Raw genomic sequence first — 17538 nt, forward strand, 5'->3', positions numbered from 1 at the left:
TCTCCTCCTCCCCCCCCGAGTGTCGCCGAAAGGGGTGGGGAGTCTGGGTCAGGTGATTGTCAATGGGCCGTCCAAGATGGCGCCCGGTTTGTGGAGTCTGAGGAGGAGGAAGAGGAGGGTTGCTTTTTTTTACCTGTGACTTGGAGCGGAGGGAGGAGGAGGTTCGGAGTTGGTTTTTTATTTTTGGGTCATATCCTCCCACGCCTTCGTTTTATCCCTGGGAGACTTTCGCCTGAAGGGTAGACTTGAGAAGGAGGAGGAGGAGGCGGTGTTTTTTTTTTTTTAACTCCCCGATGTACGCCTTTTTCCGAGGAGGGGCTACCCGGGCTGTGCCTGCTGCGCTCCCGACGAGAGAGCCGTCTCTCCTTCCCCAGCCATGGCTCTGAGGGAGCTCAAAGTTTGCCTGCTGGGGGTAAGTAACAGGGGAGGGAAGTTGGGGCTGGAGAGGTGGCGAGTGTCTCCCTTAACACCCCCCCTACACACACACACACACACACCCATAGAAAGAGGGTTTGGAAATTTGGCGGTTTCTTCTTTCCATAAGCTACCGCTTTCCACAAAGGGGCTTCCAAATGCGAGTTTCCTACATGCCTGAACATATATAGTTACCAGGGGGTTGGGGTGGTGTCGGGGGAGATGGCGTCTACCATCCCATTCCTGTCTACTTGGAAGTAAGTCCAAATGTGATACAACGAGGTTCCCCACCACCACCACCACCACCACCACCATGGGATTGTGGCCTTGAATTGGTTGGAACTCTGTTGCAGCTATTCCTGTTTTGTTTTGCTGTGATACCGCTTTTGTAAGTATCCGAGCCAGGTATAAGACCCACTTCCTTCAATAGGACTTTACTTCCAAGTAGATGTACACATTTTATGTCTGTCTGTCTGTCTGCCTCTCTCTCTCTCTCTGTGTGTGTGTGTGTGTGTGTGTGTGTGTTGTTTTTCCTGCCAACGATAAATATTTTGCTCATAGTTATGAAAACTTGCTCCTTTATCCTCCTTGCCTACCCGTTGATAAAAACCAAGAAACTTCTTGGGTTTGTTTTTTTGCACAACTTGAGTTTCAAAACATAGGGACAGGAATCCTATAAAGCAGCAAACAGAAACAGTCTCTATTGACATCTTCTAAGGATAAACAATATCCTCTACTGTAAAACAGAGAGGAAGTCTTTAACCCTATAGGTGCTTACCTGAGAGAAAGTTCCATCCCACTAACTCCAGTTTATCTCTGAGTAGGTGTGCATAGGATTGTTCTGTAAAATAATTTTTCTCTTAGTAGGAGAAAGGATAGAAACCAAAGTTTCAGAGACTTCTCTCGTTTCACAATACTTTTTTCAGCATTGAATCAAACGTGGGGTGTGTTTTTCCCTTCTTCCTGAATTTATTGATTTATTTTTTGCAGAAATAGGCTTTGTTCTGTATATAATGGAGAAAAGAGGCTTGATGAGATAACATTGACATCTGCTATTTTTTCCCCTTCAATCCATTCTGTGGCTGGTAGTATATGTCAAACTAGTGTTAAAATTTAAGAATGTTGGGAAAGGTGCATTCTTCATATATTTTCTGACAGTAGCATTCACAAGCTCCAGAATCTTTGGCTACTTTAAAATAACTAAGCAGCTTGAATGTTTAGACTTGTTATTGGATTTGTATATGGCACAGGCTGTCCACATGACTTAAACCACTTCCTCTCAAAATTTGCCATTTGTTACAGTGAAACCATACATTTATACTGAAGAAGAAACAGATCAAACTGTCTAGTCTGTTCATAGCTGCTTAGTATTCTTCCAGGTGTGTTACTGGAACTATGTATGGCCTTTCATTAAATAGGGTGGGGCTGTATGAGTAAGAGGCATTGCAGAAACACTCCAACTAGTTTAGCACCTTTTGCTACACACATCATAGAGTAGAGAATGAGAGCTTCTCCTTAACATGCAAATGCAAATGTTGCCGCAGTGGTGCACATTCACTGGAAGCATCATGGCTTTATCTAATGCTGACTTTTTTATATGATCATAGAATGAGAATAGTAGAGTTGGAAGGGACCCAAGGGTCATCTAGTTCAACTCCCTGCAATGCAGGAATATCAGCTAAAGCATCCATGACAGATGGCCATCCAACCTCTGCTTTAAAACCTCCAAGGAAGGAAAGTCTCTTCCCTCCCTCTCCGGAGGGAGAGCATTCCAATGTAGAAGAGGTCTTACTGTCAGAATGTTTTTCCATATGTTCAGTTGAACATCCATGTACTGTCCAATCTTGGATAGAAAAATCCAGCGCTGCCATTGGTTGTACTGGAGTAGGCAATGACCACCTGGTTATATATTTACAGCTCAATACTTGTCACTTAGAAGAAAGTCTCTCTGATGTCAGTGGAACTTACTTTGAAGTAGCTCACAATGTATTGTGTTAAACTTAGGTGCAGAATAGTAAGCCTAAAATTATGAGGACCAGTTTCCAATAGGTATAGAGTTCTTTATCTCACAAGCAATTTTTCAGTTCAGTCCTAATCCTTGAACCTGTGCTGCTGAGGGGGCTTAGGGTAAAGGCAGTGGCCAGAGTGCTGGAACTGAGGGCTCTGCTGTACCCAGCAGGGAAGGAAGCTACCACTAGCATTCAGAAAGCCCCAAAACAAGGCAAGCACAAACTTTTGAAAATGCATAAATAAGTATTTTAAAGCAGGGCAAGTGCACAGCTGCTTTGGATCCATAGGATTCAAAGCCTCGTGGATCCCACAAGGGGCTTGATTCTCAGCTGCACCAGCCTAGACTTCAGTTACCAAAAAAAATAAAGCCGAAACACCTTCCACCCGGACAGGTGCAAGCTGCAGGGTTGCAGATGCAGTTGTAGATCTGCTACTCTGCTTTGCTGCAAGCTGGAGTAGACTAAGTTGACACAGGAGAGCCAGTGTGGTATAGTGGTTAAGAGCGGTAGACTCGTAATCTGGGGAACCAGGTTCGTGTCTAGTCACACTTCTCTGAAGTCTCTCAGCCCCACGCACCTCACAGAGTGTTTGTTGTGGGGGAGGAAGGGAAAGGAAAATGTTAGCTGCTTTGAGACTCCTTAAGGTAGTGATAAAGCGGGATATCAAATCCAAACTCCTCCTCTTCTAAGTTTCCTTTGTTAGGAAGCTTAGGCGTGTTCTTTGTTCATAGTTAAGATACATTTTCTCCTTTGACATTTTTCCATACTCTGTTTAACTGTATCATAGGTTGAAAAGCCACTGCCTATTCAGTCAAGTAAAAAAGGGGGGGGGGATTTTATTAAGCAAAGTTAGCATAGGTAAATTCAAGAGGACTAACTTTTTGTTACAACAAACAGAAAAAACAATTGTATGACACTTAAACAGATTTATATCAAAGTTCGCCATATCTATTCTGAAGCCCTTGTCCACAACTAGTCTTATCAGTGGGCCACTTGAGAAAAGGAGGGAGAACTTTCTGGCAAGATCTGTCTCTCCACACAACTTTTTAACTAGCTTGGCAAGTGGGGAGGCCAGGTAGCACATTTCAGTTGGCTTGATTTGGACCAGGGATTGCCGTAGACTATCTCAGACTGATGCAGCTGGAAATCAAATGTTGGTGAGGAGTTCTTTTGCCAGGAAGTCAGCAATAATTGAAGCTTTGTTTCATTCTCTGGGTATAAATAATAATTTATCTTATGGTTAATTTTCTTTTTCACATTACCTCCCAGTTAATTGGAGAAGGATCGCCCTTCATTTCAATGCGTTGTTTGACTTAGTTGCTTGAGTTGCGTAGCTTTTACCCAAACTACACCATCTATCAGACAGGGAGGTTGTTCACTCCTTTCTGTTTGTGGCACATTTATCTTATAGGGAGTGGTCGTGGAACCATTCAGGCACATTACAATCGTATGATAAGTTGGAAGGAAATGTTCTGCCCTGTTCATTCTAGTAAAACTAAGTGTTGTAATACCCCATAATTCAGGAGAGGAAAATAACTTCTAGCTACTACCCTAAAATGTGAGATTGAGTTCTTGATTAATTCCTATGCATGTTTCAATTGTAACAGCTTAGTTTAGTTTTAAACAGATCTTTTTGCTTGTTGTAATACTTTTTATTTTCTGCAATATCAACATTGAGGAGAAAGGAAACTACCATTTCATCAAAATTTAGGGTTGTACTGCAATTCCTTCAAAAGGCACTACTATCAATGCCTAAATGGTATTTAAATTGTCTGTCTGATTTTACTTTCAGGACACTGGTGTGGGCAAGTCAAGCATTGTATGGCGCTTTGTAGAAGACAGCTTTGATCCCAACATCAATCCAACAATTGGGTGAGACAGTGAACGAAACTAACAACTTAGGGAGATATAGCACTAAACATTGAATCATAGATTGTAGAGTTGGAAGGGACTTCAAGGGTCATCTAGTCCAACCCCCTGCAATGCAGGAATCTTTTGTCCAATGTAGGGCTCGAACCCACAACCCTGAGATTAAGAGTCTTGTGCTCTGCCAACTGGGCTATCCTATCCCAGCTTAGTTCAGTGTAGGAACTTTGTGCAAAGAAAAGTCTCATGTAGGAGTATAAAGTTTGATGCAAATGCTAAAATCCAAGTAAACGCTATGTTGCATGGCAGATAAGTGGGAAAGTAGAAGTCTAGTAATCTGGGACCAGTATTGATCTAATGCTGAACCCTTTTTCACCACAGTTAAGAGATTGAGAGTACAGTTCCAGTACTATTCCTATATGACTTACAGACGTGCCTGAGACCATGGGGAAAATTTAGCGGCAGCCCTGTTGGGAGATTAAGCATTTGTTTAAGCCACTTTGCCTTTTATTAAAAGAGTGTCGCCCACAATTAATTGTATAGATATTTTTCAGTAGAATCAGCGGCTCTTTTCTTTTTCTTAGAACAACCCTGTGAGTTTTTTAGTTTGCAGCTGGGAAACGGGGGTGGGGAGTGGCATCTGGCAATTCCATTTCCACAAAGGCAGTTGGATCCACATCCATTTCTAAAGCTATCTACTTTGCCTTGTTGGCTAGCAGCCATTAATACAGTATTGAGATGCTGCCTGAGTAAATGTGTCACAGTTTTCATAGATATGCAGAACCTGAATCATGTAGAATTACAACTTTTAGTTTCATTCTTTTTGTAAAAAAATTGCCAGTGTATCAAGTAAAAGATTAATTTTCAAAGTGGCTTCTAAATAGTAAACAATCCTGAGCAGATCAAGAATGGAGTTCACAGCAGTTTGTATTTTCCTCCATCTGATAGCATCAATGAATTCAAAAAGCTACGCTTTTTATTTGAGACTCCTTTCATTTCACATAGTATCACTCTTTTAGATCAGTGTAAGTAGATTTGTGATGTAGAAAAGTTGGCCCCTCTGTTTGTACAGCTTAGGCTATTGTTCTTGATTCATGTAGGATGACTGCCCACCTTGATCCTGCAAATAAACTATTTTACATTTCATACAATGAACATTTTGTCCTAGTAGACAAAAGGTGTAGAAGGGCTTTTACAGTTTCAGTGCACAATGTGTAGTGCTTGAATTTTGGAGGGGGGGGGAGAGAGTTAAGAAGACGGTTAAGGAAATCCTCAAGCTTCAATCCCTGACTCTCCCCCCAATTTTCGCCAAATCATGTCTCAGTAGCCTTCTAAAAACAGTAACACATAATGTCCGGAGACTAGAGTCCTACCACAGCCACCATCCCTATAAATTGATCACCAACAGTGAGGTTACGTTTTAAGCATGCAGCTATTCACTTTCTTGTACAGTTAGTGACCTTCTCTTGTTAAAACCAAATTGGTTTTGTTTGTCTCAATGATCCAAAAGAGAGTAATCTAGCTTATCTTCTTACACTAGCCCTTCTAAGGTGCAATTGGATTGTTGTTGCCTGCAGCATTTTCCTGTCTAAATAAATGCTTTTTTATCATTAGATAGAGAAAAGATAAAATGTACAAACTTTATTCCTTCCATGGATCTATATAGCCAATATGTGAGGGTTGTACCTATTTGTATTCTGTACAATGGAATTAATATGATCCTTAATATTTATGAATGGGGAAGGTTATAAGGTGGTGGTTTTTCTCATACGTTCATGCATTAAATATTTTTCAGAGCATCTTTTATGACAAAGACAGTGCAATATCAGAATGAGTTGCATAAATTCCTAATATGGGATACAGCCGGGCAAGAACGAGTAAGTAGATAACCCATTACTTTTTATTTGCAAAAATTTGTGATGAAACCTTATAAAGCTTTTATTAATGTGCCATGGTTGGCCATAATACATGTTCCTCTGATTACCCAAACAAGAAGTTGTATATTGAGATAAAGCCTGGAGTCATTCATTGTACATTCTAGATTAAAATTTGTCTACTTCTTAATGAAATTTTAAATATATGATTCATTCCAAGGATTAAAAGATTTTGTTTATAATTCAGCACGGCTGGTTTATTAGATCAGGAAAGTAACATGATAGATTATTTGAGATGCATGCATAGTGTAATGTACAGAATAAGGTGATAGGCAGCAATTATGTGTTTAATACATAGTTAATGATCTGTGTTCCTGTGGTGGAATGATCCTACATTAAACTAGTTTGGAAGCCACTTTTCTGTCTTGCATAACTATTTCTTTTAAAAAAAAAATTGTGACTCTCACGAGAGCTTGAAAGTAATATAGGGTGTATATTTTTGCATGCAATGGGAGCTTGAACGTTCTGTATTTCAAGCTTTATCATTTGACCATTATTGGTAGAGCTTTCATTTTCATGGAAGTGTTAAAAATCAAGGGCAGTTGTTGGGGGGCAAGTATAAGCCTCTCACAAACCATTTTGTTGGGCTGGAAGGTAAAGATGGGACATTCTTTCCACCACCCACCACATCCAACTGAAGATCTGCAATACCATGTCCCCACTCATTAAGCTGTCCTGCTGCCATAAGGTGTTCTGCTAAATCCCCCCTCCCCCAGCCCTTGACTCCACACCCAGTCAGCTATTAGCTTTCTTAGGAACATAGGAAGCTGCCTTATACTGTCAGACTATTGGTTTTCAAGCATCTCGGAATCCGAACAATTTAGAACCCAAACGTCGAAAAACCGGAAGTAATTGCTTCCGTTTTCAAACACACCTCGGAATTCAAACGGCTTCCAAGGCGCATTTTTCATTTTTTCCCATTGACTTTGCAGCCAGCTCATTGATCCTCAGTCAAACAGTCTTCCGGAACAGATTACGTTCGAAAACCAAGGTTCCACTGTATCTGAAACAAAATGTGTACTTCAGATATTGGGTGACTTACTTTGAATGGCTTTTCTTTTTCTTTTTTCTTTGAACGGCTTTTGAGGAATCAAACATTTGGTCAATGGCTGCTTGGCAGAGGATTTTCATTTAACACTGTAACTCTTCAGTTTTGTTTTTATTCTCTTTAAGCAGTACAAGAACACAGGCTTTGTACTCTTTATTTTATATCAAACCAGCTACATGCCACTGTTAACTAATTGTCTTGGTTTGTACAGTCAACCCTCGGTTTGTGACCGCCTCCGTTTGCAACCACTTCAGTTTCCAACCACCGCGGACACGGAAGTGTTTACATCCGGGTTACGCGGTGCTTGGGTGCGCAGAAGCGATCTGCGCAGCGCGTGCGCGCGCAGAAGCGCTCTACCGGCGCTTCGCGCATGCGCAGAAGCATACCTCAGGGAGCGGCGAACTCGGGGAGCAGCCGGCTCCCCGGAACCAATTGTGGTCGTAAACGGAGGTATGACTGTACAGTATTTTCGAGAGGAAAAAGCAGGATCCTCTTTTCTATTTTTACTCTTGGAGTAAAACTTGCAACTTTTGCAATGGAAATAACATGATCCTTTGTCAGTGCTCTGACTCAGCACTGCAGTCTTCTCCCTTTACCCTACAGCAGTGTTTCTCAACCAGTGTGCCTCCAGATGTTTTGGGACTACAACTCCCATCATTCCTGACCACTGGTCTTGCTAGCTAGGGATGATGGGAGTTGTAGTCCCAAAACATCTGGAGGCACACTGGTTGAGAAACACTGCCCTACAGCATGGTATAACAAAGAAGAAAACGTTATAGGGCTTATTGGGGTGGTGACAGGGCACAGCCTTTGCCTACTTCTCCAGCTGGTGATCAAAGCCTTGGCCAGCATGACTCCAACTACAAGAGAGAAATCAGAGAACAAGGAAACAATTGCCTCACAATTAATCCACATTAATATCCAGTTCTCTGTTTCCTGAAAGGCCATCTTTGGTACTGGCTTCACATTAAAACCACCTCTATGAAGTACATCTTTAGCTGCTTTGCTGTAGATTTTGAGTTTATTCCTTCATCTGCTTTCCTGTGCATTTCTTGCTAGTCTGTCATGGATGAAGCCTTGCCTTGACTGACCTTCTAATTATTTTTCAAAATAATTGCCAGCTTCATTTTCTACCCAGTGTAATCCCTTTCAAACAAGAGTATTCTCTGTTTCTCTAAGTCAGCGTTTCTCAACCGGTGTTCCGCGGCACACTATGCCGCGAAACACTGGCTGGTGTGCCGCGATGAGAAGGGCGATTTGCACTGTCACGTCGCTGACCCGCCGGAAAGGAAGCCGGCCGGGTCACGACACGCGAGCGCCCGCGTCGTGACCCGGCCGGCTTCCTTTCTGGCGGGTTAGCGTTGCTTACTGGGGAGGAGGAGGCAGGCGGGGAAGGCTGCGCAGGGCCTTCGCCAGGCCAGAGCGGCGGCGGCTGCCTGGGGCAGTTGGGAGGGAGGCGGCAGCAGCTGCGCGCCCGTGTCTGCCCGCCTGGGGTCTGTCCCCGCTCGCTCCGCAGGCTCTGCGCCTGGTGGGTCCGCCTGGCTACCGCGCAGCAGTTCTTCAGCGGCATGCTTTACCGGTACGTCTCCCCTCCAAACTAAACTAAATATAGGGCGGCACAGAGTTGGTGTGCCGCGGGATTTTTTTTCATAGAAAAGTGTGCCGTGGCCCAAAAAAGGTTGAGAAACACTGCTCTAAGTAAAAGGTCCATCTCAAAATTGCTTATCTGTATGTCTTTCTGTGTGGTCTTCTGTCATACTCTAAAACACCTGTGCCTAGTATTCCAGGACTCCTCCCCTCAAAATACTTTAGCTACTGGGATGTGAAACAGCTGCTTGTCATTGTTGTAAGTAGCTTGTTGTTTCCGTTGACGACTACTATTAGTCACAATGCTTTCAGTAAGTCTGAAACATGAATTTAGTTATAAAATCTTTTCTCTTCCTGTTAATTGAGCATCAATTTAAATAATGCATTCTAGAGCTTGTTCTCCTAGAGTTTAGATTTACCGGAACACAAAGGGAAGTGCAAATTAGTATCTTCCGTGTTCCACTTAATTTGATATGCACTTTCCCTAGCTGTACTAGCGAAATGCCCATTATTGTGATGGACAGTATGTGTGTGGAGGGGAGGGCTTACATTAGGAATGAAGAGCAGACTTTTACTGCAGCTTTGTCGCCACATTCAGCACTCTGTTTTTAACCCTTGGAGTGGGTGGCTTATGAAAGCTCATGCTGAAATATGCAATATGTTTGATGACAAATGTTATACTGAGGACCAGGGACAGGCATTTGGACCTATACCTGGCTATAAGAGTGCTATCCTGTGTCCAACTAGGATGAGTCACTGAGCCCTGATGCAATATCTTGTACTCCTGTTTTATAATGTCCCTCGATAGGTGCTCTGCACACTTGCTGAGTCAGAAAACATATGATTTACCAAACAGCATGGACGCTTGTTATGTGAGCTTTCATAACCAGGAAAACTTAGGTTTGCTTCATGAGTTTCATGAAGAACACCTTTACTTACAAATGCCAGTGCTGTAGTAAACTATTTTTTAAGGTTTCAAAATGGTGTTTGAAGTTTACACATCACATATGCACTGTGTGTGTGTGTGTGTGTGTGTGTGTGTGTGTGTGTGTGTACACAAAGGCTTACAAATAGTAAGAAAGTAACTGTTCATACAACTCTAATGAAGATACCAGTTGCTTCATGGCTGCACTCCTTTATTGAGAGCAGTTTCACAGATTGATTTTAAAAAAACCACAACCCTATGCCAGTGTTTCTCAACCTTTTTTGGGCCACGGCACACTTTTCTATGAAAAAAAATCCTGCGGCACACCAACTCTGTGCCGCCCTATATTTAGTTTAGTTTGGAGGGGAGACGTAAAGCATGCCGCTGAAGAACTGCTGCGCGGTAGCCAGGCGGACCCACCAGGCGCAGAGCCTGCGGAGCGAGCGGGGACAGACCCCAGGCGGGCAGACACGGGCGCGCAGCTGCTGCCGCCTCCCTCCCAGCCGCCCCAGGCAGCCGCCGCCGCTCTGGCCTGGCGAAGGGAAGCCCTGCGCAGCCTTCCCCGCCTGCCTCCTCCTCCCCAGGAGGGCGATTTGCATTGTCACGTGCCTGGCGGCCGCCAATAGGCAACACTGACCCGCCGGAAAGGAAGCCGGCCAGGTCACGACGCGGGCGCTCGCCTCGTGTCGTGACCCGGCCGGCTTCCTTTCCGGTGGGTCAGCGACGTGACAGTGCAAATCACCCTTCTCGTCGCGGCACACCAGCCAGTGTTTCGCGGCACAGTAGTGTGCCGCGGAACACCGGTTGAGAAACGCTGCCCTGTGCACTCCATGTCATGGATCATGTTGCAGAGATGGCATTTCAGTATGGAGCATTTCAGTGTTCAGCATTTCAGGATGGAGTACATACAAAAAGATGGCAATGGGGGAATGTAAGCATTACTCAAAGGTGTGCTCTTGGATACTTCCAAGTTCAAATTCCAAAAAAGAAATTATGGTAAGAACATTTGCAAAATGACAAGCAAGAGCTTGAAAAATAATCACATGATCTGAAACATGGAAGGGGAAAGCTCCTTTGTTTAAATGGTATCCTTTGTTCCTGGGCTCTTAACCTTAAAGTAAATGGTTCTGCTTACTACCATTGTACAGTGGTACCTCAGGTTACAAACGCTTCAGGTTACAGACGCCGCTAACCCAGAAATAGTACCGCGGGTTAAGAACTTTGCTTCAGGATGAGAAAAGAAATCATGCTGCGGTGGCAGCAGGAGGCCCCATTAGCTAAAGTGGTGCTTCAGGTTAAGAACAGTTTCAGGTTAAGAACGGACCTCCGGAACGAATTAAGTTCTTAACCAGAGGAGAGGTACTACTATATAGTTTAACTGCACTATCACATGTAGTATAAAGTATTCATGTTTTGCTTACTAGGGCATAGTTGGATATGACACAAGGCAGAGATCTACTCCTTGCCACCTTCCTCGGTATACAAATGCTGGCTGAGGTGTCTGTTATGGCTCAGAGTTATGTGGCATAGTGAGTAGAGCAAAGTTGGGCAATTTCATTGCCCCAAAGGCCCACACGTGGCAGTGGCACTGGTGGTGGATGAGACGCTTCTTTTTCTTGCTCTTGCTCTTTCTCTGTCTCACACACATCTACTTCCTGCCTTACCCAATATGCCGGGTGGCTGAAAAATCACTAACTTTATGCTGCTAAGCAATTTTTCGCTGTCACGTGCAGGCTGTGGGTTGACCATCTGTTGTGTTCCACTAGGACTAGAGAAATCTGAGTTTGAATAACTACTTGGCTTTGAATCCTGCTTTCTCTCTCTGCCTACCCTGGGTTGTTGTAAAGATACAATAGGAGAGAGAGTCATGCACACTACACTGAGCTAGGCATTCATGTCCTTTGTCCCAGACCTAAGTTATTTTTTACTGTACGACCTTTAATATTTCTTCTCTCTGCAGTTCCGTGCTTTAGCGCCGATGTACTACCGAGGTTCTGCAGCAGCTATTATAGTTTATGACATCACAAAAGAGGTAACCAAAATATTTTTTTGCAAAAAAAGTTATCTATTGGCAATAGTTACATACTTGCTAATTCCATACATACTTGCTTTAATTATAGGAAACATTTTCAACATTAAAGAACTGGGTGAAAGAACTTCGACAGCATGGACCCCCCAATATTGTTGTTGCTATTGCTGGAAATAAATGTGATCTTAATGACGTAAGGTAAATTAACCCTCATCTTATTTCGCCACCTGCTATTGGGGTCATTCTTTGTAGTTAGAAATTTTCAGAAATATTTTGAGACTCTTGGGTTTTATAAATTGCTGACGATTGAACCAGGTACATTCTCAAGATTATTAAAGTTTAGCAGCGAAGGAAACTGGCTCACAGCATGAATTTTACTCTTGCTGCTTGTGGCTCAGAGACGGAAGTCCTGGAGGGGATGTTGTATGGGCCGCATCTAAAATGAACAAACTAGGGTGCCAGGAGTCATGCACCATATTAAGATCTCTTGGTAGAGGGAGGCTGCAGAACAGAGCTGCCTGAGACAATAGCTCTGGACTGATTTAACTGGCTAAGGGGAGACTGTCTAAGTTGCTGATGGAATAGGGTTGCCTTTGAATATCTACAACAGGGGTCAGCAAACTTTTTCAGCAGGGGGCCAGTCCACTATCCCTCAGACCTTTGCCCCACAAATAACCCAGAGATGCATTTTAAATAAAAGGGCATATTCTACTCATGTAAAAACACGGGGATTCCCGGACTGTCCGCGGGCCAGATTTAGAAGGCGATTGGGCCAGATCTGGCCCCTGGGCCTTAGTTTGCCTACCCATGATCTACAACAATGTAAAGCTTATGTTAGAGAACTTGGCTGTGAGCCCCAGTGTGATCATGGGTGGTTGCAATGTCTCTAACCATTCTGTCTACCCAAAATAAAAAAATTCCTTCAGTAGCACCTTAAAGACCAACTAAGTTTATATTTTGGTATGAGCTTTCGTGTGCATGCACACTTCTTCAGATACACTGCATGCACACGAAAGCTCATACCAAAATATAAACTTAGTTGGTCTTTAAGGTGCTACTGAAGGAATTTTTTTATTTTGCTTCGACTCAGACCAACACGGCTACCTACCTGTAACATTCTGTCTACCCTTTGAATTAGCTCCTCTAGTGGTTTGGTAATGTTTATACTCCAGGTGTGAAATTTGGGGGGAAGTGTTAATGGAGGCTGTGTCTCAACACTGTGCTCACACCTGGACTTAAGTTATATTGCAATTTTACTTATTTCATAAATTAATACTCTGCTTGATTGTAAGGGGGGGAACCTCAAAGTGATTTACAAAAACATAGAACAATAAATTCAAGAAGATTACAATACTTCAAAAGATGCAAAAAGTTAAAATACTAAAATCTTTGGTTTAATAGCATGTTTCCAAAGTGCATTGTCTTAAGCATGGTTTAGATTAGTTGTTATTGTAGATTTTAATGCTGAATTGAATTGCACCTACTTTTTCTTTTCTAAAAATTGGTATGGCTTGTTTATACTATTTTCTCTCTTCTCCTTAGGGAAGTCATGGAAAAAGATGCTAAAGACTATGCAGATTCCATCCACGCAATATTTGTAGAGACCAGTGCAAAAAATGCAATAAACATAAATGAACTGTTCATAGAAATTAGTAAGTATCAAAGCACTGGGATTTCTCTAGCCAATCTCCAATTAATAACAACAAAAAGAAACCTGTCAATTATTTTGGCTTGAAGTTCTGTTTCTACCAGTTGTATGTGATGTCACGTATGTCACCATTTGATAGGGACTGAAAGTGCAACATGATCAGGGCCGGCTCTAGGTAGAGTCCCAGTGGCGCGGGGCGCTAGGGTGCCGGGCTGGTAGGCAGGGCGCTGCACGGCAAAGCCGCGCGGAAGCCATGCTGAGCCCTGCAAAGGCGGGGGCGCCGGAGCGATCCCCGCCCCTCAGCGCCAGGGCGGCCGACCTGCTCGAGACTGCCCTGAACATGATCTTCTTTGGGTCATTCATGCCAGAGCTTCTGTATGCTTGTGTGTTAACCCTCTACAACCTTCTATTGTGCTTGATGGATCAATAGCATGAAGTACACTGATACCAAAAAAAAGTTTGTTCATTTGAAATCACCAAGGGGAGAAAGGCCTGGAAATTCATAGAGAAATACTTTGTTAATAGTTAATGCCCTGTGCAGTTTTTCATACAATCCTTCAAGATACGGATCAGGTTAGATTCCACATTGTCATAGACAGAGAATACAGTAAAAGACTTAATTTAGTTATTGTGGTTAATATATTTGGATAGACCACTTGCGGTAATAATGAATTCAGCAAGACAATTTTGCATTTAATGGGCTGCCACTCGGTTTAATTGAATAACCCTGTGTTTAAGTAACGATTGTGTGATAAACATTTCTATACCACCCTCTCAATACTATTTATAATTTAATAGAATTAAGATGATTGGGCTTTTCAGTGTTTGATTGTGCATCTGTAAACCATGCCACATTTAAATCCTCTGTATGCAAGGTGATTTTTTTTCTTCCAAGCAAAAAGTGTGCTCCGTAACCATTCAGGGATTGTGCAGCTTAAAAGATGAATTTCAAACAGCTGAAATAATAACTGCAGAGTTATCTATTGGTATTCTTTACTTGGCTCAGAAAATGTACAAACTTAGTTTGGCATCCAGTGCTATTCCACCAGTGGCACAATGGAAATCTCCTTGAGCATCTGGTTTCTCTTCTTCCCTTCATTCAGTGATTCTGATTACAGTGACTAGATGCTTATCCTAAGGCAAAAAAGCACAATTTTTCTACCAGTATAAACTATCTTTCTTAAGAAAAAATATTTCAGAACTGCTTGCAAATGGTTTTCACTAATAACTTTTTAGCATTGTCACCAACCAAATTTCTTTGAAGTGGTTATAGCCTGACAGTCTTCTAGTTAGTGATGAGTTGTGCCTACTCATAAGGATAAACTAAAGGGAACTCTAGGGAAAGAGGAAAGGTGTTTCAGAGTCTCTTATAACACACTGCTTTTTTGCTCTCTGTAGGTCGTAGAATTCCATCAACAGATACCAACCCCCCCTCTAGCGGTAAGGGCTTCAAACTTAGAAGACAGCCTTCAGTGACAAAACGCAGCTGTTGTTGACTGATACTATCATATACCAGACTAGCTTTTATAAAGTATTTGGCCTTGGAAGTTATGGGTTTATTTTGGGTAAATCATACTCGTATTGGATTCCTATCTGCCTGATGTTCATAGACCCCAAAATGGGCCAGTTCTGGCGTACTTATACAGACTGAGGAGACCGCGGTCATCCTGCTGTTGGACTGTTTCCTTGCATACAACATCTGGATTATCTATTGTACTCGAAGGGAATTCATCTTCAGTTTCTGCTTTAGCCTCATGAGAAAGGAACTCCAAAATACAGATTGTAAGACTTAATATTTCATAGTTTTTATAAACAAAACTTTGCTATGTTTTTTTCTTGAGGGAGGGAAGGGAAACTAGCACTTTGTGGGAGTGGGCAAGCCTTGTGGATAGAAATGTTAGCTCTAATCTTAATGCAGTTCTACACTCCTCATCACTGTTGCTATAATAAGCCTTACTGTTTTCATAGTTGCTTCTCCAAAGTACAGAATGAGCAGCTGATTTAATAGACAGCTGCAAAAATAATGAAGCTGATAAAAAGACCAAATCAACCCATCCAGTTCACCAACCTTAATTGCACTTTTATTATTTACTGGTGATATTGAAAATGTGTTCAGAAAGGGGGGAGGTGCTTAGACAATCTTGCCATTTTATGCTTAATTACTATAGAAGAAAATAGATAGAAACCTATCATTAAAAATCCTAGATGAAATTGACCAAAATGAACTTGGGTACAACTGGCAGGCATCAGTTGCTGTCAGTCGTTTTAGAACAAGCATGTTGGATAGGGGGCACTCCTAATTGCTTAGCATGAGCAAGTTTTTGTACTCTCTTATTTATGAGACCAATGCCTAAAGTATTATAAATTATGTTAGTGCCGTAGTTGACCTCTTTTCCTTTCAGTCCCTCAACTGCGGGGGGCGGGGGGGGGACAGTCCGCAGGTCAGAATTGCTGTCGACTCCAGCCTGTACACGGATGGCCTTGCCTTATCAGGCATCCTCTTGTTACTAGTACGGTACTGGAAAACACTCTTTGCTCTGTCCAGTAGAGGTTGCTGTGCGTATAGTTTGAGGTTTGCTTACAGAACGAATCACTTCTGCATGATAAAAACAGAAACAGGGATCCAAAGCCAGGTTGTGTAGGGCAGTGTAGATCGCTGCCTCCTTGCTCTTGGGCCTATCCTGAAGATTTAACTCTTTTAAAACCTTGTTTTTAAGCAGATTATCTTTTGGCTTTGTATTGTGTTTCCATTTTATATTAAACTATAAATTAATCTTGCCCTATTATACTATTTCTCATTATTTATTTTTGTTGCAGCCTGCCAGTGCAAAGGTGTGTGTTCTCCCCCTTGAGAATATAACCACTTTAATAAACTCACAATATGTAAAATAAGCCATAAGGCTTTGATTTTTGATGCTCCTAGAGGCATCTATGGTGGCTTGTTCCCAAACTCTATCTTGGCATTTTACCATCTTAAGTGTTTTCAGCTGAGAAGGAAATTTCAAAGGATACATAGGAAATGAAACAGCTTGCACTTCAAAATACTAGACCATATTATTCAGACCAATTCTTAGCACAACTGAACTACTATAGTTAACTTGTGTGAGTGGAATTATTCTATCCAAATAAGCAAGCTAACTTTAAGCTTTTGAGTGTAAGTGAAACTTCTCCCTAGCGTTCAAAGTTCTATTGCATTGTGTAAACATCACTGCAGTGCACAGTGCTAGCAAATACTAATTTGCATGTTAAAGGTCTTGTTAGCAAGAAATCCAGCTTGAAGCATGGCATTTATTCCAAATGAAATGTGCATATATGTTAACACTGAAATTTGCAGCACACTCCATACCTCAACTAGCTTGCAGTGTCCGTCTTCTCTTCGTTTTAATTTCAGGAATCAGCTGACTCTGCTTTGTAATCTGGTGTGAAGAGTTCTGAGCTGGCAGAACGCATCTCGGGTTGGGCAAATATAGCTTGGAGCAGATTGATATCACAAGTTGATTCAGGGTGCCTTACTGGCATTGTACCCTTGATTATTACAGTATTCAAGGTTCTGGCAAAGGTAATGCTGCCAGCCAATTCAGTAGCACAAACTAGACTGAAAGGGAGTGTGTCAGGGATGTAATGATAACAACTTTTCTACATAGCATTTTCAAGGCAACTTAGCTAGTGTGGTCCAGTGAAGTGAGGACCTTATGGCTCTATTTCAAAGAGCTGTATTGGACTTCAGCAGGGGCTTCAGAATTCCCTCTTTTGATAGCATCTTACAGTGCATTCATTACAAACTACCCTTGGAATTATGATACCTCATTCAGTATAGTGCAATGAGCTTCTGTTGGGAAGGGGAGAATGAGAATCTCTGGTACGGGCATGTGAGTACTTAAATAGTCCCCAGTTAGTGTCCTTGCTTTTTTTTTTATAAAAGGTTATGAAATTACTGTTCATTAGCAGGTTGCCTCTGCAAATACTTTAGGACAAACCATTCCATCCCAGTGTGGTAGTGCATAAATATAGGATAAGTGTGCCAGGGCTGAGTTGTAAAAATGCTGGTCTAGACTGGTGGCTGTTAAAGCTTTATATT

At 42.3% G+C, this 17538-nt stretch overlaps 1 protein-coding gene across 1 annotated transcript; it reads left to right on the top strand.

Annotated features, from left to right (window-relative positions):
- Positions 1-10: 10 nt before the first annotated feature.
- On the top strand, positions 11-16238 carry RAB22A (RAB22A, member RAS oncogene family). The gene is made up of 7 exons (XM_035122523.3): positions 11-412; positions 4216-4295; positions 6085-6166; positions 11744-11815; positions 11904-12010; positions 13355-13464; positions 14859-16238. The coding sequence occupies exons 1-7, from the start codon at positions 377-379 to the stop codon at positions 14954-14956; spliced, it is 585 nt and encodes a 194-aa protein (XP_034978414.1). The 5' UTR covers positions 11-376; the 3' UTR covers positions 14957-16238.
- Positions 16239-17538: the final 1300 nt, after the last annotated feature.

Source organism: Zootoca vivipara, chromosome 7 (assembly GCF_965207765.1).
Source record: "Zootoca vivipara chromosome 7, rZooViv2.hap1.1, whole genome shotgun sequence".
Taxonomy (NCBI): domain Eukaryota; kingdom Metazoa; phylum Chordata; class Lepidosauria; order Squamata; family Lacertidae; genus Zootoca; species Zootoca vivipara.

Bases quoted from the DNA above. Each gene is read 5' to 3' on its own strand.
- RAB22A (XM_035122523.3), top strand. From the start codon at position 377: ATGGCTCTGAGGGAGCTCAAAGTTTGCCTGCTGGGG. The intron at 4,296-6,084 runs GTGAGACAGTGA...AATATTTTTCAG, and splicing joins AACATCAATCCAACAATTGG to AGCATCTTTTATGACAAAGA. The intron at 6,167-11,743 runs GTAAGTAGATAA...TTCTCTCTGCAG, and splicing joins ATACAGCCGGGCAAGAACGA to TTCCGTGCTTTAGCGCCGAT.